Raw genomic sequence first — 26,795 nt, forward strand, 5'->3', positions numbered from 1 at the left:
AAATGTGAACGAAATAATGCTGCAAGTAACCACACAGTTGTGCCATATTGAGCTCAAACAAAAGGAGATTTTGACATTAATAGAAATTTCACATGTAATAAATGCTTACAATTTCAAAGAAATATTATATTTAATAAACAATATTTTAATCTTTAAAACAGTTGTGTTTAATTTAAAAATATGTATTATTACAAATGACCTAATAGGACTTGTCACCAAAAATTTAGATTAATTAAATAATTGCTTAAAATCATAGCCCTAAAAATGTCTACATCTCCATCTTAAATTAAAATCTTGAAAATAAAAGTGACTACAACTGGAAAGCTAAATATTAATGTAATAAGCATATTGGTGATGCTTTGCCCACTGTCAACTATTAATGAAAGACTGTAGCAATACAACAGAGCTTGTGAAAAACATACATATTTTGTTAACAAATAAAATACGTGGTTTCAGAGTTCACAAGTGAACACGCTAGTGTTTGCTCGTATATATACTTAGAGTTTCTCCTCTCTGTTTCCCAGGTGCTAAATGTAAATTACCCTAATAAAGATAGAGAGGTTTGGACAATGGATGGATGGATGGAGAAAGGTCACATGCATAGTAGGGGTGTAACAATATATCATGTCACGATATATCGCAATACAAAAATTCAACAATATGTATTGTGAATAGTGACGATATGTATTGTGAATAGTGACGAGATGTATTGTGTATAGTTCACCCAAAATAAAAATTACTGTGTTAGAAACAAAAAAAATCTGAATTTTAGTGTCAGTACTACATTAAACTGCTATATACAGGATAATGTTGAATATAATGTATAATAATGCAATGGGGGAAAATTTGTGGGTCCTGATAATGCTAAATGTCTTGTCACCAGTAAAAAGGCCTACATTATTTTAAATATATCTAGTCAGTGACCGAGATCAAGCATATTCATCTATAATAATTCTGTACTTTCAGCTTCAGAATCATGAATATTGTTATTCTGGCGTCTCTATTGTCCTGTGCTTTGGGATTCAGCACCAAGTCCAAGACTATTCATTTACACTCAATACCAAATGTAGCATTTTAATTAACAGTCATTTTTTTTTACATTTATATAAAATGACATAAAATGACATAAAATGACATAAAATGTCTAAATTTTAATGTCTTGGAGTCTCGCAATAATATCGTATTGTGAGTTCAGTATCGTGATATGTATCGAATCGTGACGTGGGTATCGTTACAACCCTAATGCATAGTAACTTTCTCAGTTCCTGTTATGATCTACCCGTAACCCCTCCGGTTCTACTCGCACCGCTCCGAACGGGATTCAAAATGGTGTTTCCGACATATAAGGTGGGATAACTAAAAAAAGGACGCTAAAGACAACAGCTTCTAGCGTTAGTTGCTAGTGCGCCTCGAGATCAGGGGAGTGAGGTTTACACACACAGCTCTTTACAAGCTGGCCTCCGTTACATACAGACTACAAAACCGTATCTACTTTTACATTTAACACTAGATTAGATTTAGCCTAGTCCTACCAGACTCTTGTACATTTTATTTGTCCACTCCCCATTGACAAGCGTTAACTTCCTTGAAGGCGGGTACTCTGTTGAAGTTTAAAACTATTGGATCCGCCATAACCAATCGCTAACGTTTGGCGTTTAATCGTTTAACGTTTGGTCGTGACGTATGACCTCAACGTCATCGTTCTCAGCCACTCCCACTGTTCGCTGATTGGACAGATCAAAATTTGGCTGGAGAAAACCCGTGAATATACCGCAAACCCAGACGACGTATTGAAGGAAAATGAAAATTGAGCGGAAGTACGTCGGAGGGCGGAGCCAGGCTAGATTAGATCACCTCACCTCTGAAATATTTACTCAACCCCAAATGTATTAAAAAGTGTGACATTTGAAAAAGGCACAATATCTCCTAAAGTGTGATCAGGCTAATACACTCTATGCACGAACGCTGCTGACATATTTCCGGAAGAATCTCAGCCAGCGTCTTTACTTCCGCATAGGTTAGGGTTATGGTTAGGGTTAGTTACTTTAGGGTTAGGGTTACTGCGTTCTATAGCGAAGTGGACTAGCGGCAAAACTTTCATAAAATAAATTCTCAGAAACAGAGACAACGAATTTAGAAACCAATTCGCTAGTCAAATTTTGCATGATATGACATTTACATTTACATTTATTCATTTAGCTGACGCTTTTATACAAAGCGACTTACAATTGCTATATATGTCAGAGGTCGCACGCCTCTGGAGCAACTAGGGGTTAAGTGTCTTGCTCAGGGACACATTGGTGTCTCACAGTGGATTCGAACCCGGGTCTCTCACACCAAAGGCATGTGTCTTATCCATTGCGCCACCACCACCAGGAACCACCATATGAGAGAATACTCACCCTCAAAGTTGTCGATGTAGCTCGAAATACATAATTTAAAGCCCTTCTCTTTCTTAAGGTCCTTGCACACTGAGTCCGAAATTTTCCCAATGCGTTTTTTCGTATTCGTGATTCGGTGGCTCTGAATTGCTCCAAAATGCTTGCTACGGATGCGAAAAACGCAGAAAATCGAACCTGATCTGAATTTTTTTATGACGGACGAAAGTTTCGGAGGCAGTGTGCGAGTGTGATTGACATAACGTGAGGTCGATCGTATTTATTTTTTAACGTGCGAAAATTTCAGTGTGCAAGGGCCTCTACTCTAAGGTGTGACAGCTAACTGCCTCACGATATTGTTAACATCATTCACGTTAACTGCTGGAAGTTCTTGTGAACAGCGAGTGTAATTTACCATTATCTCCACCGAATGCAAAACCTGCTTCTGACGCAGCACCGGATGTCTGGGCGGGCTGAGACAAAACGCAGAAGCGATCGTGTATAGAGCCTATTATGGTGTCACTCCAACAGAATTATGGATCTACTGTTTTTGGCCCCAGAAGTGGGAACCAATACAGCGCAGAAGATTTACCTACTTCTAACAGCTGCAGATTCACAGAAAATCCAGGCCAGGAGAACAGAATTTACAAGCTCAGTCAACAAAGCGTATAAATAGCAGCTGCTGTCTGACTCAGATGTAATGCTGCTGTGGTCGTACAGTGGAGAAGACCCTGAATTTACGGCATATTGCTCACGGAGCATCAGGATATTGGGAAATGATCTCCGCCTCGGAGGCGGTTACATAAGTTTTAATGAGGGATGTTGCAGTGGGGTCAAGTAAAGCTGTCCTATATTTAATCGCACTCTACTACAAAATGCTGCTGACATCAGCAACCACCTTCCTATTTCTAGATGTCCCAATAGGCAAAGCAAAGTAGTAATGTATGGCATTTGGACTCCAGTGAAACCCATGTGACTTACTTTACCCATCGAACACAAAAGGAAATAACTTGAACTGTTCCTCTTTTTAACACAATTACAGAAAGTATGAAGAAGCAGCATGAAATGACCATGACTGTAGTCCAAATGACTTGTTTGCTATATTCTGACGGCATTAGCTTTGGGTGATGAACAGATCGAAATGTAAGACGTTATTCACTGATAATATTGCCGTCCAGCGAACCACTGAACTTGAGAACTGGATCAGTCTGAGAATAAATCTTTCAGACCACTTTTGTGAACTGGATCAACCGATTCATTGAAAAGATGGAGAATGAATCTTTCATGAACTGACATTGCTACTTCTCTCATTATCTGACTTGACTCCTTATACACAAAGCTATTAGATGACTTATGGACTTATCGTATAGATCACTTTTATGGTACTTTATGGTGTTTGTTTGTTTTATTATGATTTTTTTACATTTTAAATTCTGGAGGCTAACAGCCCCATTCACTAGTATTATATTGACTATTTGAAAGAATTTTCATCATGTGGGTTAATCTCTAAAATCTTAATTTATACATTTAATATAGGGATGCACCGATATGAAAATTATAATCGAAAGCCAATAATCGCTATATTGGCCGATAAATCTAAATCCAAATTTTTATATGATTTTTGAGAGCCTGATTACAAAAACGTCTTACCATTAAAAGCCATGTATAATGTTCACATTATAATTTTATGTAGCCTATATGACAGCAAATCTGAAGTGTCTCAGCTGAAGGAAATAATACATTATTTTTCGGCTTTAAAATATCGGCCACATTTTTTCATTGGGCCGATAACAATAGCATTAAAATGAACATACACTCACCTAAAGGATTATTAGGAACACCATACTAATACTGTGTTTGACCCCCTTTCGCCTTCAGAACTGCCTTAATTCTACGTGGCATTGATTCAACAAGGTGCTGAAAGCATTCTTTAGAAATGTTGGCCCATATTGATAGGATAGCATCTTGCAGTTGATGGAGATTTGTGGGATGCACATCCAGGGCACGAAGCTCCCGTTCCACCACATCCCAAAGATGCTCTATTGGGTTGAGATCTGGTGACTGTGGGGGCCATTTTAGTACAGTGAACTCATTGTCATGTTCAAGAAACCAATTTGAAATTATTCGAGCTTTGTGACATGGTGCATTATCCTGCTGGAAGTAGCCATCAGAGGATGGGTACATGGTGGTCATAAAGGGATGGACATGGTCAGAAACAATGCTCAGGAAGGCTGTGGCATTTAAATGATGCCCAATTGGCACTAAGGGGCCTAAAGTGTGCCAAGAAAACATCCTCCACACCATTACACCACCACCACCAGCCTGCACTGTGGTAACAAGGCATGATGGATCCATGTTCTCATTCTGATTACGCCAAATTCTGACTCTACCATCTGAATGTCTCAACAGAAATCGAGACTCCTCAGACCAGGCAACATTTTTCCAGTCTTCAACTGTCCAATTTTGGTGAGCTCGTGCAAATTGTAGCCTCTTTTTCCTATTTGTAGTGGAGATTAGTGGTACCCGGTGGGGTCTTCTGCTGTTGTAGCCCATCCGCCTCAAGGTTGTGCGTGTTGTGGCTTCACAAATGCTTTGCTGCATACCTTGGTTGTAACGAGTGGTTATTTCAGTCAAGGTTGCTCTTCTATCAGCTTGAATCAGTCGGCCCATTCTCCTCTGACCTCTAGCATCAACAAGGCATTTTCGCCCACAGGACTGCCGCATACTGGATGTTTTTCCCTTTTCACACCATTCTTTGTAAACCCTAGAAATGGTTGTGCGTGAAAATCCCAGTAACTGAGAAGATTGTGAAATACTCAGACCGGCCCGTCTGGCACCAACAACCATGCCACGCTCAAAATTGCTTAAATCACCTTTCTTTCCCATTCTGACATTCAGTTTGGAGTTCAGGAGATTGTCTTGACCAGGACCACACCCCTAAATGCATTGAAGCAACTGCCATGTGATTGGTTGATTAGATAATTGCATTAATGAGAAATTGAACAGGTGTTCCTAATAATCCTTTAGGTGAGTGCAGAGCCATAGAGAGAAAGAGTTACGACACTCCCATAGACCTCCGTTGTAAAAAATGGCGCCGCTTTTAACCGCCTACTTCCGGGATTTGAAGATCGGATTAGTTCCAAACACTGTCATTTGGGCATTGGACACCATTCACTTACATTGCTGCGCGTCGAGTTGTTCCAGAGGTAAGTTGCTGAAATATCGACCTCTTTTGAATTGTCAACTGTCTATATTGTATCAGAGGCCCTTTGCGATGCTTATACTGGTCTTCATTTTTACATGCACAGAGTAATTATTTATATTTTATGTTGGTTGTTTCAACCAATTTTCAAGCACTGCCTGCTAGCTAGCGTGACTTCGTCAGCTGTGACAGTAAGAGTTCGGTAATGAATCGCTACCACCTTTATAGCAACTTTTATTTAATTGAATTCTTTGGGATATACTAACTTTTCATTATGTTTTGTTGTCTTGAGTGAAGCGGCTTGTGAGAACAATGCTGGACCTCTAGGATCGTTATGGCCATCACCAGTCCTGTCTGTTTCATGGATCACCGTCCCCTGGTTTTTGTTTTTCTTGTTCACACACACTCACACAAGCACACATTTTTGTTGTCTGCATTTTTTGTTTGTTGTCTTTATTTGAAAACCTTCATTTGTCTTCAAGTGTTTTGTTAGTTAATTGCTTAAGTTACTTGCTACCCTTACTCTTAGCCTACTCTGTACACTAACCCAGAGCCATAGAGAAAAATCTTCACTCTGCACTTACCTATAGACCCAAACATAAAAGCGTAAATTCTTTATTAATCTGTTATAGTTTTGATAATATGTGTATGGCTTAATCTTAAAATTATATTCTTAGTCTTAACATGATCATGTTTCACGTTGTGGTCCTGGGGGTGGCCACTTTCATCAGAAGAAGTGAGCTAGCTTCTAAGCGAATTCTGAACGGACCGCCACGGCAGACCTCCTCTTTGCGTGATCACGAAGGTAGGCTAATGGCTGAATCGGAATTTATAAGCAAAATCACGGGATCGATAGCCTAATACAGCCCAGTTGTGCTAAAATAAATATCATGAGACGTCCATCAGATGAATGATATGGAAAAGTTAAGTTAGAGCTGCTAAAGCCAGTGCTACTACCCATGCGAACATGAACACTAAGCTTTTCCCTCCAAAAATATAGCCTAAAACTTATCTCCAAATGCAAAACTGACATTAACAAAATGCAATAATGCTATAACAGCTGAAAAAGTACTTGGGTGTGTGTTTTATTTTATATTTACCGTTCAATAATGCAATCGCTGCTGTCTGTCCCATAGAAGAACATGACAGCCAGCGTATGTTTTGGAACTATTGGGGCTTACATGAACCACGTGACAGCCATAGCGGCGACATCAAAGAGTGTCGCAACTCTTTCTCTCTATGGCTCTGGATGAGTGTATATATCTGCCAATACGGATATGGTGGCTGATATATCGTGCATCCCTACTTTAATACCTTTAATCTTAATTTAAAACAAATTGTTTGGTCTCTACAGAAGTCTAAACTTAAAGTAAAAGTGATTTCTCATTGGATAAGAATTATTACTTCCACTTATCGAGAACAAAACCATCCTACAGTCACTTCCATCTCGGTTTTCTTAATCATAACTTTCATTATAAGTAATTTCATGTACATATGTTACATATGTGGGGCCCTATCTTGCACCCAGCACAATTGACTTTGTACATCGACGCATGTATCATTCCTATTTTTCACCCGACGCACAGCGAACTTTTCCCTCCACAGACGCACGTCGGTAAATTAGGGAATGAACTTGGCTCTCGGGGGCGGTTCAGCGAAAAGAGGAGGCGTGTTCCGGCGCAAATGTTCCCTGGTGCTATTTTACAGTTTCAGAAAACAATTCCGCCACTGACCAGGAAAAACCTAGGCGTGTTTTCAATGGCGCGTTCAGATGCTATTTTAAGGGCGCATGCTTGGCCATAATGTAGCGTGTGCACAACACACACACACTTTGCTTCTCTCATCTACACAGACGCAGCAGTTCCTATTTTTGCAAACCATTCATAATTACAAAGAAACATATTCCACATGAGGGAAATCATTGTGGTGTCCATGAAGATGTGAAAAAATAGGCATAAATCTAGCTTACACATTTACCCAAATTATTATACGCCTGTTTAACCGAAGCTAATTTGGGTGGGTTTCTCCCGTCCCCATACAGTGTAACTTCTCTATGTTTTTACGGCCCTGGCGAGAACGTCGGTCTCCTCGGCTGTGAACCGCTCCTGGCGTGCGTCTGGCAAATCCACCGTTATAATAGCCATCCGCCATGGAACAAGCGCGCCTGCTCTTAAAGGGAATGTGAGATGATGCTCTGATTGGTTTATTTCACGTTACGCCCAAACCACACCTATGAGTAATGAAGCTACTTCAGACCAACCCATTTTAGATTTGCGTCGGGCGCAAGAGTCATTTATCCCGCCGGTATAATAGCAACAGCGAGATCCACCCACAAAGTTACTTGTGTTTCGCGTTTGATAATTGCGTTTCAGATCGTTAAAATAGGGCCCGTGGCCTTCGTTTCTACACTGTTTAAGTTCAGCTGAGTTTCCATATGCATATAAGAGGCAAGGTCATTTTAAGAAGGACAGAAGGCCAGCGGGTCAGTGACATACAGGCACTGTGCTGATGGCATGAGCCAAACTGTGAAAACAAGGGAGTAAATGAACTCCCACATATGATGTGTGAAGCCAGCATGTCACTTATGGGTAGGACTGACAGCGCTTTAAGCAATAAGAGTCCTCCACACACAAACAAACTCATTTCACAAGCAGAGACTGACAGGCAGATGCATGTAAACACATTTTGCACGTATTTATCAGAGTGCAGAAACATTTGAATAGAAAACCTTGCCTTTGCAGTTCGTTTTCACATCCGTGAGCTTAATCCTAAACTCACAGCATTTATAATGTAACAGGCTCAGCATGTATACGGTCTTCCTCTCTCTTTTGGTCTTCCTCTCTCTTTTACTCTTCCTCTCCAGGTGCATTAGTATTTTGCTCCATCACCCCGGATGTGTCAGCTTTGAAAAGTTAATAGTCTCTGTGTGAATTTTCTCTCTGTGCAGAATCACTTTGATCAATTTTAAGTAGACTTTCTTGAAAGGTCCTTCAAAACAGGGTCAGAAATGAACTTTTCCATTCAGAGGCAATATGCATATTTTACCTTTGTAAATGCAGTTTTTATAATCACCTAATTAAATGTATCTGTATTGACTTTTATGTTAAATTGTTGTGTTCATGCTTGAATTATATTATTATATTTGAGTTTTTCGCAGACGACAGCGTTGTCAAAACGACCTCTGTTCACAGTGATCGACGAAAACGGCTAAAAACGCTGTATTCTGCTGCCAGACCAGTAGTTTGTGCTGTCACTTTGTAAAGAAACACTACATTGAACACGTATTATAAACGTGCATGAGTCGTTTTTCAAAAACTTGCACTTTGTTTGCAAAGTTTGGGTTTTCAGGCCCCAAAAATGCTGTTCTTGTGTAAATGAAAGGCCAAAAAACATTTAAAGTTTTCTGTTTTTATTTGAACATGTAAACGTTCCCTTAATGCTTCTGACTGGCCATTGCATTCATAAGCTCAACAGAAACGTGCGTCACTGATTATAATGTTCAATGCTGCAAAACACACACCTGATATAACGTGAGCAGATCTGAATCAATCCCACAATCAACACCTTTAATTCATTTTCACATTTTACTTCAAATTTTTTGCCCCCTCATCTTGAATTTGAGGGGCATTTTTTAGCCTGACTACGTCAGACTTCGTACTTCCGCTCAATTTCAGTTCGCATCTGTACTCAGTCTGAGACAGCGTCATAGTTTTCCTTTTTCCTCCGGTCTGAAAACAGTCGGCCAATCAACGAACAGAGGGCGGGCTGAGAGCCGTGACGTAGACACTGATTGTACCGTGGATTTACTTCACATAATCTGCAAAAGCCGTTCACAGCCATGTTCACTCCGGTATAACGCTTTTCAATTATGCCATGCCAGACTCTGTCTACGAAGCAAAGCGAAGTAGCAGAGTTTGGTATTACCAGGCTAGGCATTTTTACCCCAAGCCCAAATCAATTTCCGACTCTGCTTTAAACTGACCCTTGAGAAATGAGATGAGTGTGAACTAAAGTGTAAACAGTTCAGAGTAAAAGGGGTGGTTGATTATGATTTCCCTTTTCTAACTTTAGTTAGTGTGTAATGTTGCTGTTTGAGCATAAACAACACCTGCAAAGTTACGACGCTCAAAGTTCAAAGCAAAGGGAGATATTTGCTTTTACAGAAATCGCTTTTTAAGGACTACAACAAACGACTGGTAGAGACTACATGACATTCCTCCCGGGTTAGTGACATCACCAACCCTTAAAGTTTACATAAACCCCGCCCCCAGGAACACGATTTATAGATTATCATGACAGAATATGCTAATCAATGACTAGAGGATAACTACACATAAGCTGCATAAATTCATCAACTAACCATTCAGAAATGTCCTGTTGCTTCTACATGTTGTCACTTCTTCTTGAGTCTCTCCATCTTTGTCTGAATCCGGTTTGAACATAAAAGGCTAAACGTTTTTGACATTTTCAGTGCATGTCTGTGTGAGTGCAAGCTGTTGAAGCTCCGCCCCCTGTGCCAGGAGCAGCAGCTCATTTGCATTTAAAGGAACAGACACAAAACGGTGCGTTTTTGCTCACCCTCAAAAATTGTCAATTTTAACATGCTATATAAAAATATCTGTGGGGTATTTTGAGCTAAAACTTCACTAGGGACATCAAAGACTTATTTTTACATCTTGTGAAAAGGGCATTATACCACCCCTTTAAATACTGTGTAATGCCATTCCTTATATTCACTGAAGGTGTGGACATTTCGATGTAATTTTGCAGTCAAAATATGTCCATTGTCAAAAGTGTAGAAGTAACACTGATGTATCTTTCAGACCAAGAAGCTTTCTGTGGATCACCACGTAAAAAAGGAGAGACCAACTTGAACACAAGCAAAATAATGAGTGGGGAACGTTTTCACCCTCACACAAAACTCTCAATCGCATGGATTCCTGTTGAAATGACTGGATTTCTCCCACTAAATTTCCCAGAGCAATGGAAAATGTGACCGCACCTTTAGACTCAGTGCTCATCAATACATTTTAAATGTAACACTTTAATGAATAATTACATTCAAGTACCATAGAATTTACATTTTACTCCATGGTAGTAGTATTACACTGTATATGTTTAAAAAAATAACAAGGTAAATACATGGTTGCTTTTGGTACTTTATTGTTAGTGCATGCTAACACAATATTTTGTCTTTAAATTGCTGGTTAAATATATTGTCTTTTATGGATTGTTGTCTGAATAAAATAATGTCATTGGAGTATCATGCATTTGGCTAAATGAAACATATTGTGTATTTTGCTGTGTTTGTTACACTACATCACGCTCGAATCCCCTGCTGTTAGGCGGATCCATACACAGCTAAACTCTATATGGATTACTTTTCTAGAAACCTCAGGACAGTGGCGGTCAACCTATTAGGTCTCTTGGTGGAGCCTCGATTTACAGAAAGAGTGTGTAATGATGGGGAAAGTCTAGCTTTTCCCTGGCCACAAATATGATGTTTATATGAATTGAGAAATCAACTGGGAATTCCTGTAACTGCGTATATAAGGATAATGCTATTCATTACTGCTGGACTATGAGCAGTTTCTACTCTGGCAAAGTAAACACCATTTATAGCAAACACTGTGAAAACTGTCTTCATTTCTGAAACTTAAATTGACACATTTAAACGAGAGATTTTACATAAAAACAAGTAAAAGGACAATAATTCATGGATTAAATATCAACTATGGTATAGTCTCTTATGCTATAACTCCAGCCTTCAGTCACATAATCTTTAAGAAATCGTTCTAATATGTTGATAAAATGAATAAAAGATTAGAAAGAAAGATAAAAATATTTTTTAAATCGTACTGATCCCAAACCTTTTTACACGCTGATTAACATATTATTTAATGCAAATTAAAATGCTTACAAATGTTTCAATTCATATGATCAAGCACTTCTTGAAAAATCTACAAATGATTTCGACAGATGGTTCACACTGATTAAAAGAATCATTAGTAAATCATTAAACATTACATAATCATTATGTAATGTTTAATAAGTTAATTAGTACATCATCTCATTATTTCGAGCTATGTGAATATACAGCATATCAACTAATTATCTGTCAAGCATTATATAATGTTTGTTAATGATTTATTAATGAAAGTTATTATAAAGCGTTTATATATTTTTAAACTAACTTACTATTTAAAACTAACTAACTAAATTTTAGTATAGATGCATTCATATTCATATTTATATAAACACCACACTCCATTCAAACTAGACCTCACAACTGTGATGACTTTACTGAAAATCAAATCAAAATCACCAGATAAACTCCTTGAACTTGTGAAGATGCTGGATTTTCTCCCAATTCCCCAAAACATTTCGAGCTGATGCTGCCAAATCATGCAGGACCGGCGGCACTGCCTCATGAAATCACTGTTAGTACAGACCTCAAGAAACCTGCACAGGGATCAAACTCTTCCCTCTCTAAACTACACTTCAAGCCTGTCAGTTTAACCTCGGCCTGAGGGACGTGGTTACAAAAGCTGCAGAATAACAAAACTTTTACACTGATGAAATTCTGAGGTCTTCACAGAAACAAAAGTTTCTGAGCCTCTGAAAAGTGGCGTTTTGAGGCGGCTCTGATTCCTCCTCAGGGTGTGGGAAATCAACCCAAGGCCACTGTAGGAAACAATCAAAAGCTTCTTCTTCTTCTAGAGGCAGACCTTGAGTTTACTTTACAACTACATCCAGCTCTCTGATTCAATCAATGAGCAGATGGGCAACAAGTAACAAATAACCTGGGAAAAGAGGAAAAAGTAAAAAAGAAGGGCTGAAAGAAATATGGGAGTTTGATAAGTTCTTAGCTCTCATTTCCGCTCTTCTCATTAGCCTTGATTGCAGTACATTAGGGAATTTCCAATATCCGTTTTGTGCTCAAACAGACATCCCACATATCTAAACAGGAGCAATAATACGCTCGCACTGGCATATTGAGGATTGTTTGGTGTACAGCGACACAAGTTTCTGCTTAACCACCGTGCATCATTAGAGAAATTATCTAGCTAGTAATGACTGTCTCGGGAAACACATATCATTGAACTACTGCTGTGTTCTTCTCACCATGTCATAATTACTGTTAGGGCTGCACGATATTGAAGAAAATTGCGATAATGGTTAATAATGCGATATTCGATAATGCTTAAAGTGTGTAAAATAAACTTAAATTATTTTTAAAATATATAGAAAATTATATAACCTACATGCGTGTTTCATATTCTTTTTGTGACAAGAAAACATCTAAAAGTGAACATCAGTGTTTTACTGTAGCATAAGAAGTGTTATTTTAACATCAGTGTAAACCACAGGGTTTAGGGGTTCAGGTTATCCTACATTAGGATTATTTAACAACAGAAACTGAATAATCAAATGTAAAAATAAAACACTGCTTAGTTTTCACTGAATGAATTATATATATACTGATTCTTATTAAAGTTACAAAAAGTTATTCAGCCAAGAGCAGAGAGTGATTTTCTCTCTGTCTTTTGTTCATGACCCCAGTTATTGCAAGCCGTTGTGATATGCATATCGCGATATATACATTTGCGATATTTCGATAATTTTGATATATTGTGCAGCCCTACTTACTGTAAATATGAGATGACAACACGTGACATTCTACTGATGTTCATAATTACGCTTTTGGTAACTCTATCAATGCCTAAATGAATCTCAGGTGGTGCAGTGGTCACGCGGTGCAAGAAAATTCAGAGCAACTCTACAAGAACTTGAACGCTGTTTACCAGTTGGAAGCCAGTGTTTTTTTTGCTCTCCAGCCACTCTGGCTAGTGCTTTTCCAAAGTTATTAGCCACTCAGCATTGTCACTGGTCACAATTTTGACATCTATACCATGTGGGAAAAACAGCCATATAGATATTTTTAATATTCTCATAATTTGGCATCAGGTTTATTAGGCTGCTGTCACTTTAAGACCTGACGCATGGATCATTATACTGTTACACATGTGTTTTCTTTCTCAACTGGTTACATTCACTTAAAACATAACTGACTGTGTTTACATGAATACAGCAGCGAAAACTAACTCAATTTAGCACTGAGAGGCGGCTTTATGTGCTGCACTTTGTGTATAAGCACAAAATACGTGGGAATGAGTAAAATTATGCACAATATGTGCAATCCCACGCCGCAACAATATTCATCCGGAGCAAATTAAAGGAGTGAGTGTGGAGAGGCGGGGTTGAGATTCACTAGCCGCATTTCCATTACCGTTCAAATTGAAATTGCGAATTGAAAATACGCCCAATGGAAACACGTCAATTTCGCAAAAACTCCCATTTATCGCAACAAAGTTTTTGCGCTCGCATGAGGTGGTTTTTCAGGCAATTCGAAAAAGAAATGTTTCGCGAAACTGCAATGGAAATAGTTTTTGAACATTTACAGGTCAGCTGACGTAGATGACGCGGTGTGTTTGGACAGAGGATGAGACAGAGTTCTTTATTAAATTCATAAAAGACAAAAGAATTACAGGAATACTGGATTCTAAACCTCAAATAAATGCTACATCAAGATCTCGAAGCAGAAATGAGGGAGAAACACCCAGAAACTCCTCATATGTGCCGCTCTCAAGTATAATAAGGGTCGTTCCTTACCATTAATGCTTGGAAAACACACATACGTCTCCTTCCATTAATAATAATGACCAGTGCAGTGGCTGGGATACATAAACCAACGTCCGTTGCCACGATTTTTGGAATGATTTATCGCGAGAGGAAAATATATATATATATATTTTTAAGTTTTAGTCGCATAACATCAGTTAATGGAAACGCAGTCATTTCGCAATAGTTTTTTGTCGACATTTAGCAAATCTGTAATGGAAACGCGCCTACTCGCTGTCGGAGAGATGAGAGAGAGAGAGAGAGAAAGCGCAGCTGGTATTGTGTATCTATACGGAAAATAAGTATTGGAAGCATTTCCGATATTTCAGTATTGATATGCATAAAAATAAAAAATAAATGTATTTTTGACAACACTACATTTCACTTAGTTTGTTTCAGATGCCTTTTTAAAAGACTGAATGCATATATTATATATAATGCATATATTATAAAATGCATATATAATATATAAAATTCAACCCGCCAAAGTGGCTAGTAGAAATACACCCGCAGTCCTGCCCAAAGCCTTCCCAGGGGTTATAAGACTACTGAACCTTTCAATCCAATGGCAATAAATCCCATTTTTTCTCTAGAGAACTGACTAAAGAGCTTATATTTAACGGTGTTCATCTTTAATAACACACTCTCTCGTCTGACCTGCTCTGCGGTGTCATGGAGAATTGTGTGAAGATGTCAGTGTACTCCTGCTTTCCCTAATGCGGTTTGGCAGGATCTGTCTCTGAGCGCGCTCGCTGCCTAAACATTGGTGTAGCGCCACTGGTGTTCTGCACTGGTGGCATTATGGGAGATCGCCAGTTGGCAGCAAGCTGACCTTTACATGAGACGGCTTGCTGGGCGGATGCTCTCAATTTTGCTCTTACAAAAATTCTCCCGGACAACTACCTCCACCACCAACTCCAACTATTGTCTTCAGTTATTCACCCAAAGATGATTTCTCGTGATTTCTTTTGGCTTATGACAATTAATGAAATTGGTAAAGCAGAAGTGTGACAAACTAACAAATCATTCATTTTTGTCAACTCTCAAACTTACCTTGAGAGAAGCACAGTGAATATGTAATGTTTATATAAGTCTATGGTTGAAGGTGAGTCTGTTCTTTTTCCTCCTGTATTCTCCGAACAAACCCACACAGTCTCTCAGCTGCACACTTAACCTGCCTCTTTCTATATTTAACTCATTCTGTTCCTTCTCGGCAAGAGAGTCAGATATTCTTTCCCTCTCTCGTGTTTGATTTGAGATTGGAGGCATACGGAGCCGCTGTAGCGTTGGCCTGCTTCTCTCTGAAAGCTGACTCTGCTTTTCGGCGTCTCTGAGGTACCGATGCTGACTGAACCACTCCGGTTACTGAAGTTCAGCTTTTGTAATTGCTTTCATATCCCACTGTTCAAGTCCCAGTCCTATCCCAGACATCAAGAGCCAGATTGTGTGTGTGTGTGTTTGTGAAAGCGAGAAATTGCTAGAGAGAAGTCAGCGTGGTGTCATGATTAATGAACTGTTAAACCGAACAGTGCAAAAACTGTGTCTGCTGATACTGCAGCAAACACACACACATCATGTGGAAATATCTTCTTTGATGTAATGTAACACTCACCCAGACCGAGGCAGGAGACTCTCAATCCAGATTTACCAAGATTCCTAAACAGGCAGAAACAGAGAGAGAGAATTAAAATATTTATATATTATATTACTGAACACTGGTGTCATTCTGACTTCATGGAGCTAAACTGAATTCTCAATGTAAACTTTAGCTGGAACATATACAACGCACATGAACGCAGAAGCAGAATGAGGTTCATAATTACACAATGCAAACACACACACTCAAGGTTACTGTAAAGGGCACACAAATGTCTTCTATGCCCAGGTTTCTCTTTCAAGTCAACTACTGTCGTTTTGCTGAGAAAGATTGTTTTAACAAGAGTGAATGAACACCGGAAAACTAGCTTTGCTATTTTCGTTTCATTAAAATACTATTATAGTTTTAATATTTATTAAATAATTAATATTTTGAATTCTTCTTCTTCTTTCATTCCTTTATTTATTTAGCACAAGTAAACACAACAGAAGTTGACCACGGTGCTTCACATAACATAAATCCAACAAGATTTAATAATAAAAAATATCATTCAGATTGCAGAAAAAAAACATAGATAAATTTAAATTTAGAGAAATGCACGCTCCAAAAGATACACCTTTAGTTTGAGTTTGAACTCATATAAAGAGGATAGCGATCTCAAGGAGACAGGGAGGCTATTCCTCAGCCTAGGACCGACAACAGCGAAAGCACGGTCCCCCTCTAGACTTTAAGCGTGAGCGTGGCTGGGTCAGATTATAGTTACTCGTGGACCTTAGACACCTCCCAGGTACATTAACATTTACAAGTTCGGACATGTATGAAGGTGCAAGACCGTTTAAAGATTTAAAAACAAACATCAGTATTTTCATCTCAACTCTGTAACGCACCGGCAGCCAGTTAAGAGACAATAAAATCGGAGTGATATGTTCATGTTTGCGAGTCCCAGTCAGGAATCTGGCAGCTGCATTTTGGACCATTTGAAGCCTTGTAATTGAAAACTGAGGTAGTTCTACATATAAGGAATTACAATAATCCAGACGGGATAGAACGAATGCATGTATAACTTTTTCAAGGTCTATCGATGATAGAAAATGCTTTACTCTAGATAATAGCTTCAAGTGAAAGAAACTTGATTTAACCACTGTGTTTCTCTAGCTTTAAGGAGGAATCCAAAACCACTCCCAGACTCCTGACCATAGGTTTAATATCACAGTACAGGTCTGCAGTATTAAAAGTATTTTTTCCATCTCCGAATTAGTTTTCATTTTTATATTTTCCATTTTCATTTCAATTTTAAAGTTCAGATCAATCAGAAACATAATATTACAACTTAAATCTGCACAAAATGACACAAAATGCATAATGTACAAGTGAATTTGAACTTTTTACCCGCTAGTAAGAATGTTAGTAATCAAGTGTAGCGTCAGTTCTGGCAGGTCAAGTTAGTCAAGCTCACATCAGTGACTCTCAGCTGATACACGTCTACCTATAGGAACATGACGCCTATCACTGTATACATATATCAGTATTATCAACAGCTATCGTGTTTCTCAGGAGCGAATTACCCTCCTCCCTCCCCAGCTCCTCCTGTCCAGTCAGGATTTGGCATTGTGATTCTCCTCTGAATCAGAATAAATTCTCGAATTATGTTGTATATTAAAACATTGAATTAACGTTATCTGCAATAGATTCATGTTGGTTCTGTTGTGTTAACCCTAAGGGGGTTATTACTGCTCTCCTGCTCTTAATCATGCTAGGCTACAGAGATGCGCAGAACAGATACCGCCAATCCAAACTGTACGCTAACTGTCAATCGTATTTGACGATAGTGATCCTGACAGAAGTGTAACGAACGTCCAACTGAAGTCAAGTTTGAAGAACCCATGTGCAGTTTATTAACATAAACGTAGACAAAATGTACAATAAACAAAGACTTGACTCGACTTGAGAACTAAACTTGAACAGAAACATTAACTCACCAACAGCGGTTACATGAACAAAACTAGACAAAAGTCAATGATTACATGATGGCTATATATACACCAAGACTGATGATTAACAAGACACACCTTAACACAATAAACCAATAAGAACCAAGAGAACCAATCAGAACATCACATGACATGATCACATGACAAACAGGAACCTAGATTATGAAAACTACAAAATAAAACACATGAAAACATAAACATGAACCAAAACCCCAAACCAAACGTGACAAGTTATGTTGTAAATGTAAAAGCAAAATGGATAACATTATAATGTTATTACAGCGCAACAAAGACAGTTTTCAAATGTTTTTTTTTTTTTGTCTTAAATGTTGGTAGATGTTTAAATTAAGATATAAAACGTTTAAATCTTGTTTAAATGTGCAGTCTTGTCAACTAAAATGTTATTTAATTTTAATTTATTTTAATTGACTAAATTTAGATGACATTTTAGTTAAAATTATTATAATTAATTATCAAATGATATTTTTTATTAAAGGTAAAAAACAACAACAACAAAAAAAAAAACACTGGTTTAACATTATTCAAATGCCTGTGCTTTCTGAACAATAATATATTGGGTTTAATCCAGGCACGTTTACACAACAACGATGTACTAAAAACGGAAAAGTTCTTCATTTGCGCTTTTGAAAAGTTTTGCATACTTTTGACAACGCTGTCAAAATGACTCCCGCTCACACTGATCCGCGGAAACCATTAAACACGCTGTATTATGCTGCCAGGCCAGTAGGTGGCAATGTCACTATGTAAAGAAATAATACACGCCAATAGACCAATTTCGAGCCGACGTCACAGTTACATCACAGTTACATCACGGCGTTAGCTGGTGGAAAAACAAAGGGAAAACTGGAGGCGGCCAATACAAACCAGCACAGATTCGGCTACATAATAAGGAGCTTAAATTATTATTATTGTTATTAAATGTCTTCTTGTTGTGTTGTTGGGTGCAAGAATCGACGGAGTACAGGCATTATGCGATTATTTTTTTGCATAATGTTTTATAAATGATTGTGATTATTTGTCAAAGTCAAAGTCAAAGTCAAGTTTATTTCTAGAGCACATTTAAAACAACAGAAGTTGACCAAAGTGCTGTACATCCCACATCATTAATCAACAACAACAAAAATAAAATGAATAAAATGACATCAAAAAGACAAAACACACAGCTCTCAAACTGAACTAAAAGCCAAGGAAAATAAATGTGTTTTAAGACTAGATTTAAAAGCAGATAGTGTTGGGGCCAGCCTCACAGACAATGGTAAATTATTCCATAGTTTAGGGGCCGCAACTGAAAAGGCCCGATCTCCCCTATGTTTCAGCCTTACTCTAGGAACAGCCAAGAGCATACAATCTGCCGACCTAAGAGACCTAGATGGAACATGTTGTTGTATAAGGTCAGAAAGGTAGGTCGGGGCTAGACCATTTAAGGTTTGTAGGCAAACACTAAAATTTTAAAATCAATCCTAAACCGTACTGGAAGCCAGTGAAGGGAAGCCAGTATGGGAGAAATGTGGTCATCCCTTTTAGTAGTCTGCAGGCGTGAGAGGTGCCTGGCTGACACCAGCATAGATGGCATTACAATAATCCAATTGAGAGGAGATAAAAACATGGATAACTCTTTCAAAGTCTTTAAATGACAAAAAAGGTTTCACTTTAGACAAGAGCCTTAACTGAAAAAAACTGAATTGATCTGCTTTTCAAGTTTAAAATCACCGTCCATGATTACTCCCAGATTTTTTACGGAAGATTTGTGAATCATCAATGATTGTATACATTGTTTTGATTGATTGTGACTGGACTTTTTGAAGAACCTGGTAAGAAAGGGTAATCAAATACATAGTTAATAGTTTTTATTTCTAGAAAATATTCACATCATTAAAATTGCACCGTAATGTCACTCTTTACATTGTCGCTGGCGCTGGCAGAACTGCGGATCGTAGGCTACCACACAAGTCTTGTAAGAGACCATTTAGTACAGTTATAGGCATCTAAAGATGTATATGCCCTCAGTTTCTCTTTACACTCAGTTTCTCTATCAGGTCGGTGTAGAAGTCAGGCCACTCAACCCGAGGTAGCGTTAACGTTAATCCTGTCAGATCGTCCATCCATTGACTGAGTGTCTAAGTTACGGGTCAAAATACTTAACGTTAAAATAACTTTTGCAAATAACAATCGCGGTCCTGGACAGTGAGTGACCTTGCACATTAAGATAAAATCAGATTTTCTCCAGTCATTATTAAAAAACAAGCTCACAAAACTTGCAAACTAACGTTAGTGAAGCGGCCAGAGGGATCGTTCTGCCTCCACCTAAGCTCCGCCCACAATAAAACGTCACCATGTTTACCAACTGAAAAGGGGTCTATAGACTGAACACGTAATACGCATGTGCATGACATCACCGTTTTCACAAATCCATGTTTTTGTAGTTCAGAGACGATAACAAATAAACTCAGTTAACCAATATTACCAGGCATATGAGGAGGTTATTAACACCACAGAAACACAAAAGCACACTTGCAGTGTGTTGATAAAGCATAGAGTGTGTTTGTGGTTGAAGTCTAGACTGCACAGCAACACTTATCTTCAGTAAATCCTACAAACAGTGTAAAACATGCAGAGAGTTTGTGACTCAAGTGTACAGCAAGTGTAAAGACTGTCACGACACACCAGGAACAGCATTAAAGGGAATTGTTTTTAAATATGATTTATTGATAGTGGGATGAGATTAGTGACAAACTTTGCAGGGAACACAGAAAAGTGCTGACAGAGAGAGAAAAGGAGGATGAGCAAGAGAGAGAAAATGCAAGCGGGTGCATTCTGCAGCGAGAGTGTGTCTCCTCGGCGCTGCCATCAGTATTCATTTATTTCTCTGCATGAAGGCCAGAGAATGAAGAAGCAGGATCATAACAGATTCACTGCAGATATTAAAGCTTCATCTGTGAGAGATTCACACACAGCACCTTCTGTAATATACAGCCTGACATTACATTCAATTCCATGGATCCATCCGTCAACCTTTGACACTTCATTATAACATTAAGTTGAAGAGTGTGACCGAGGAAATAGGATATATGTAACTATGACACGACTAAAAGCTCATTTAATTGCAAACAAGATTTTTTAAACTCATATGGACCTACAATATCGTTTATATATAATATTTTAGTTTTATTCTACAAACTACTGATAACATTTCTTCTCAATTTCAAATATATATATTGTCATTTAGAGCTTTATTTTTAAAAAAGAAATTGAAAATTGGTTAAAAAATTTTTACAAAAAAGATAATGTTTTTAGTCCACAAATATATTAAGTAACATTTTAGCACTGATAACAATAAGAAACATTATTAATAACCTGAGCACCAATAATATTTGATAATAACTGAGCAGCAAATCATCATATTAGAATGATTTCTGAAGGATCATGTGACACTGAAGACTGGAGTAATGATGGGCTTTAATCACAGGAACAAATTACATTTTACAATATATTCACATAGAAAACAATCATTTTAAATTGTAATAATATTTCACTGTTTTCACTATTTTGGATCAAATAAATGCAGCCTTGAGGAGTGTAAGGGAATTATTTCAAAAACATTAAAAAGCGTAATTATCTCAAACTTTTGACCTGTAGAGTAGGCATATGTGTGTGTGTGTGTGTGTGTGTGTGTGTGTGTGTGTGTGTGTGTGTGTGTGTGTGTGTGTGTGTGTGTGTGTGCGTGCGTGTGTGTGGTTCAGGTAAACTACATTATGGGGACAAAATATCCCCACAAAGATGGCATTATGGCAATATCCAAAATGATGTGTGTGTGTGTTGGGCAGGTTTAGGGGTGTGTGTGTGTGTGTGCTGGGCAGGTTTAGGGGTGTGGGTGGGTGTGAGTGTGTGTGTGTGTGTGTGTGTGTGTGTGTGTGTGTGTGTGTGTGTGTGTGTGTGTGTGTGTGTGTGTGTGTGTGTGTGTGTGTGTGTGTGTGTGTGTGTGTGTGTGTGTGTGTGTGTGTGTGTGTGTGTGTGTGCGTGTGGTTCAGGTAAACTCTACATTATGGGGACAAAATATCCCCACAAAGATGGCAATATCCAAAATGATGTGTGTGTGTGTTGGGCAGGTTTAGGGGTGTGTGTGTGTGCTGGGCAGGTTTAGGGGTGTGGGTGTGGGTGTGGGTGTGAGTGTGTGTGTGTGTGTGTGTGTGTGTGTGTGGGTGTGAGTGTGTGTGTGTGTGTGTGTGTGTGTGTGTGTGTGTGTGTGTGTGTGTGTGTGTGTGTGTGTGTGTGTGTGTGTGTGTGTGTGTGTGTGTGTGTGTGTGTGTGTGTGTGTGTGTGTGTGTGTGTGTGTGTGGTTGTGCAGTCTGTGAGCCTTTGGATGAATTTGGATTTAGTAAGTGGCAGCACTGCAGATAAAGCTATCTATCATTTAAACAGCTGGAGGACAAAAAATGACTGAGCTCCAGTCAGATTGAGAAATCCATTTAAGATTACATTAAAGACAAATGAAGCATTGCGTACTGTAGAACAACAGAGGAGCAAGACCACTACAACGACATAGCTCAAGTTCAAGTTCAAGATCAACTGCCTGTAGTGTGTAACTCTGTGTGTCTACATCTACAGTGTGACTGTCAATATACACACAATATCAAAGCCTCCAGAAGCAGCTCTTAAAGCAACACACACACGACACGAGTGGTTAAAGTGAGGATACTTCATATTTAAACCTGCAAAGTGACATTTAAACGATGAAATAATCTTCATAATCGTGCTCTTTAAAGGGCTCTGGCCAGCGGCTCGCAGACTTGCACTGATCGCTCGACGTGTTTCACAATGAATAATGAATGGAGTAAAGCAGCTGTATTGTTCTGTTGCCAAACAGCATTAGAAAATATTGTATAGTGCAGCGATTCAAACTAAAGAACAGCGACTGATCATTAGGAGTGTTTTTCACAAGACTGATCAAGGAAACGCAACTTAGATTGTAGTACAAAACACACACACACACACACACACACACACACACACACACACACACACACACACACACACTCAGATATACATTCTACTTTCTGTATGCATTTATGAAAGTGACATGGTCAAAACAATTATGTTCTATTTATTAAAACCAATAACTATAAGAATGCAGTAAAAAAAAAAAAAAAATTTCACTTAAATATCTCTTAAATATGCCTCGTCAAAATAAAATTTTCACATTGAGAGAGTTGTTTATTTACTTTTTATTTAGTCTTCCCATTAACACCAATATTTATGCATTGAGACCATTTTGTGGACGCGGAACACGCACAAAACTGAAAGGCAGGCTTTATCATGTGATCAGCATAATAGGCCAATCATAACACAATAGAGGCACTGGCTTCTCTCAAGTGACTTTCCCCCATTCATTATCAATTCCCTCCCATCGAACTATTCAAACTCTATGGGTTCAGGAGAGGCACATGAAGGCGGCCGCACACCGGACGCGCAGCTCAGCGCCGCGCCGCGCCGCGCCGCGCCACGTCTAGGACAACTCTCACCTGAAAATCCGATAACATCAGCAATTTTCTGATTTCTGTAAATAAAAATAAAACTAAATGTATATTGCAGCACAGGGTGAAGTCCGTATATACATTAACTACGATTTGAGACACATAAATGTAAATTTAATATAAAACTATGTAAATGGCGCTCTGTGGCGCAGCAGGATTTTGAACACGGTCCTGAGCCGTTGCTGGGCATTTCATTCAGTAACATTCGGCAGGTTTGATTTATATGCGGTTTAATGTTAATGATCGTGTTATTTTACGTGCGTCCGCTTACATATGCTATCACTTGTTTCTGCCTCTTCTTCTCCTGTGTTTTGATCAGGAGATTCTCGACTCTGTGTTACTGCTGTGCAGTGAAAACACAGAAAGACAGCAAATTCCGTCAATGGCGGGGAAAAAGTTAATGTCATATTTTGTAATACTTGCATTGTTTTACTTTTGTATTGTGGATTATTTTCTCACACATTTTTTGCAGATGACACTCGCCGGAGAAACGCCCCAAACCCAAAGAATCAAAGAATATTAATGCAAGCTGAGACTCTGATACACTCATTACCACGACCTCAGTCACTGTAACCCTGTCTTCCCTGCTGCTTTACTGATGAGGGAGTGTGTGTGTGTGCATGTGTGTGTGCGTATGCGCGCGCGCGTGTGTGTGTGTGTATGCATGTAAGCACTGTAAAATTTAGTTGGAAGCTGAACTGTCATGATTACTTTAGAGAACATAACCCATAATCTGAGAACAACAGAATGAATCAGACTCATGCAGTATTCATGGAGCAATCAGAGAACATTTCTCACACCCATTGTCTCTAACCCTTTGTCATAATGAAGTCATGCGGTGTAATATGATGGTGTAAAGTGGGGGTGTGATTTGGGTCAATGTGATCCTGACCTCTGGTGATTCTGAGAGCCCAGGTGTATCATCTGGAAGCGGTTAGTGCATGTAAGTGTGCTGTTTGCTAATATGTGCCTCAGCATCTGTGTGTGTGTGTGTGTGTGTGTGTGTGTGTGTGTGTGTGTGTGTGTGTGTGTGTGTGTGTGTGTGTGCGCGCACTGGCTCTCTCCACACCAACACACCTGAGCCCTCATTGGTTTATGATGTTTATCATTAGGTTTTCAGGGTCAAACTCAGTTCCTGCTGCACATTTGTCAGCAGTTTTGCTGAAAATAATAATAATAATAATTTGTTTAATTTATATAGCGCATTTCCCAAGCTCAAGGACGCTTCACAATAACAGTAAAGAACAAACAATCAGTTCATACATAAATGGACAATAGACATTTGCCCAGTCCAAGAAATGAGCGATTGCAGTTGCATATCGCATTACAAACATTACAAACAGAAAAAAAAAACTATTTACATGATGCAACAGACTAATGGTGTGTAAGGAAACATTATGACTGTAATACAGTGTGCTCAAATCAATCTTTTATTGTTGATCCATCCATTTTATTCTTTCTCTCGCTTCTTTTTCACACTATAATTCTGGTGTGTTGGATCCATGCGGTGTGGTGTTATACTGTACTGAACGTGTGTAACCAGTACTTCATGAAGGTTACAGTTCCCACACACTATACTTCGAGAATCACTGTCTCTTCAGACGTGCGTCTCTAGACCAGTACAGGTCTAATTAGGGAAGAAGTCCCAGTGCATCTCACATTTCACTGTAGAGCGGTATGGTGACATGTGGGACCGGCTGGTGAAATGCAGCAATTTATATTATTACTGTATAAGTGACGAAGACAGAAGAGAGGAATGAATTCGATGAAATAAATTGAATGATGCACTTGAACAATAGAGTTGCAGTCATTGCAATGATGCTGTAACATAGAAAAATTATCTTGCGAGTTTTGCATCATCTGATTGGCTCTTCTAAGCGAGACCTTTTTAGAGACCAGACACTGATCAAACTATATAACGTTTATCGGCCGATAACGATCGGCGCCCGATCAATCAGAGCACTCTTAGCTCTTACCATGGAAATGCTTTCTACCGATAAGCTATAAAAGATACATGGGTTCTGTCAATATTTCTCAAAACATATTTCATAAAGCATGATACTTTTGTTTAATGGATAGAAACAAGAAAATAGCTAAATGATCGGACAGCAAATGATGAAAGAATGAACCAATCACGTGGATCTCTGAGCTGCTGTGAGTGAGTGGAGGCGGGGCTAATTTGCATATTCATAGAACAGTACTAAATGAGGCAATGGTGTAGAGTTACATTCAAGCTATTTTAATGCATGACAAAAAATTTTTCAAGGAAATACAGTTAAATATGTAATTTTGGAGATCAAATATGAGTTTAAGGGATATAATTATAGACTACAGGGGGACTTAAAAAAATTATAATTCTAACAATAATCTATAAAACATGCTGATCAACATGTTTTACTATTTGATAATAATAATTATTTGAACAATTACAGCTGTCATGATCAATTTCAGAAAAAACGTATGTACGTCGTCTATGCCTTTATACGCACAGCTCACATATTTCAATATTCTTTCATTGACTTTGCTTGCTGTCAAAATATAACAAATGAAATTTGAAGTTATAAATAAGCCGTGGGATGTTAGTCTACTTAATGAAGTCTGGCACTGGGGTTATTCAAAACAGAGCTTTAAATCATTTCTTCAGAAGCTTCAGAAAACAACAAATGATTTGAATGTCATGGGGGCAAATCAAAACGTCATTATACAAGGACTCGATGAACTGCCTACAAAACATAGTGTACACTCTGAAATTAACCTTATAATATTTGAATATATATTTATTTACTCTGCGGCAGATGAGAGAAATATCATCTGCCAGATGCTCAATAGGGCAGAAGCTGAGGATGCGGTGAGTCTGTGCCAGTTTAGCTCACATAAATCAATCTGACTGACAGTAGGCCTTTTCCTTCTTACTCTTCGACAGATAAGAGTCTGAGATGTTTGATGGAAAACAAAATGCAGAAAGGTATAATAAGATGCGTGAGACATTGCAGATGATCCACCCGGGAGTAAGAAAAGAGAGTCATCTCGTGGGGAAAGAATATTATATGAGATGTTGATATCTGGAGTTATGTTGTGTCATGTTTGACTCACCAGCAATCATTAAAACTTGGACTGAATGGATCATGCGATGCAGAGAGAAATGAAGTAACTAAAGTGTGGGAAATGAACAGCTCTGCTTCCCTGCCACACTGAGGAATGCTTGTGCTCTGCTTAAAAGAAGAAGAGGGAGCAATCTGCATAAATCAGGAGCAAATCATCTACTTCCACAGCTTGAGCTGAATGCTCTGGAAGCTGTCGCTGTGACTCCTGGAGTCCAAGGATCTGACTGATGTAATCTGATATATTAAAGGTCAGCTGAAGAATAAACAAGCTTGAAGTTTACTGGAGGAA

The 26,795-nt window shown here is 38.5% G+C and overlaps 2 protein-coding genes across 7 annotated transcripts in view; one reads left to right on the forward strand and one right to left on the reverse strand.

Annotated features, from left to right (window-relative positions):
• c18h3orf33 (c18h3orf33 homolog (H. sapiens)) overlaps positions 1 to 26,795 on the forward strand; it is a 466,419-nt gene that overhangs the window by 314,137 nt on the left and 125,487 nt on the right. The window lies entirely within an intron of this gene.
• Positions 1 to 26,795, reverse strand: part of kcnab1a (potassium voltage-gated channel subfamily A regulatory beta subunit 1a) — a 122,819-nt gene that overhangs the window by 25,136 nt on the left and 70,888 nt on the right. For all 6 annotated transcript variants that reach the window (XM_082181376.1, XM_082181372.1, XM_082181371.1 and 3 more), the window contains one exon: positions 15,875 to 15,918. In XM_082181376.1, the coding sequence (XP_082037502.1) occupies positions 15,875 to 15,918 (44 nt within the window). The remainder of the gene's footprint in view (positions 1 to 15,874; positions 15,919 to 26,795) is intronic.

The sequence above is a fragment of the Leuciscus leuciscus genome (assembly GCF_965113295.1).
Source record: "Leuciscus leuciscus genome assembly, chromosome: 10".
Classification (NCBI taxonomy): domain Eukaryota; kingdom Metazoa; phylum Chordata; class Actinopteri; order Cypriniformes; family Leuciscidae; genus Leuciscus; species Leuciscus leuciscus.